Source organism: Triticum urartu, chromosome 7A (assembly GCF_056163025.1).
Source record: "Triticum urartu cultivar PI428250 chromosome 7A, HENAU_Tu73, whole genome shotgun sequence".
Taxonomy (NCBI): Eukaryota; Viridiplantae; Streptophyta; class Magnoliopsida; order Poales; family Poaceae; genus Triticum; species Triticum urartu.
In genome coordinates this window covers 74,322,298-74,323,285 of record NC_141879.1, presented here as the reverse complement: position 1 = coordinate 74,323,285, position 988 = coordinate 74,322,298, and the positions used below count along the sequence as shown (strand labels likewise).

General features: G+C 51.0%; 1 protein-coding gene across 1 annotated transcript; it reads right to left on the bottom strand.

Moving 5' to 3' along the window:
* Positions 1-434: 434 nt before the first annotated feature.
* LOC125518337 (early nodulin-93-like) lies at positions 435-988 on the bottom strand. Its single transcript, XM_048683210.2, has 3 exons — positions 925-988; positions 740-801; positions 435-653 (listed from the first exon to the last, which is right to left on the bottom strand). Exons 1-3 carry the CDS (start codon positions 986-988, stop codon positions 435-437), a joined length of 345 nt encoding a protein of 114 aa, XP_048539167.2.

The window sequence follows — 988 nt, the reverse complement described above, 5'->3', positions numbered from 1 at the left end:
CTGGAGTTTGATCATTGGATGGCCTGCTCGTAAACGGATATCGTATCTGTTTTAGGGGCTGGCGTTGTAGATGCCCTTAGTTTGGTCTTTTTTGTATGCTTTGGCACATGTAAGATGAGTGATGGCAGATGCACCAGAGTTGTACAAATACTAGTATTCTTTTAGGGGCTGGCGTTGGAGGTGCCCTTCTTTTTTGCATGCTCTGGCACATGTAAGATTAGTAGTGATTGCAGATGAACCAGAGTTGTACAAATACTAGTAGAATCCATTTATTCAAGAATACTGGCTGGATTACATGGTAACTTCATCAGATAAGTGCTCGCACCGATAGAAGCGCAAGGCCTGATCTGCATCGCCTCGCCTCTCTCGCTGAACATTATATTATTGTATCATTCAGCAGACAGGTGCGGCCGTACGGGCCACGGTATAGTTTATTACACACTACTAATGGATCCATTATAGCGTAAACAGTGGAAGAGGGTGTTCTTGAGGTGGTCCGGCGCGTCCTCGAAGGAGTGCTTCCTGGCCATTGAGAGGATGGTCTTGTTGGCGACGATGAAGTAGGCCATCCCGGTGACCGTGGAGATGATGAGCCCCTGCCCGTTCGGGATGAGGTGCGCCCTCGCCCACGACAGCATCCTCACGCTCGCCAGCTGCAGAGAAATTGCACGGAAGACATCAGATGGTATTCTCAAAAATGTAGGGCGAGTCAGTGAGTGGTTGCTTCTAATGGACTCACGGTGGAGACTGCGGCAGCGACGGTGGTGACAGCTGCTGCCTTGGCTCCGGCCATGGCATCCTCTGCAGTTTGAGTTAAATGGTAAGCCCGATGTCACAGGATCAAGTTATGTGTCGGCACAGAGAGAAAGCAGCAAAAAAATGGCAAGAGTGCGTTGGCCGTAGGAGCAGGCCGCCGTTGATTACCTTTGGAGCAGCGCTTGGCGGCGACGAGCCTTTGGTCGAGGTAGGCGCGGGTCACCGTAGACAT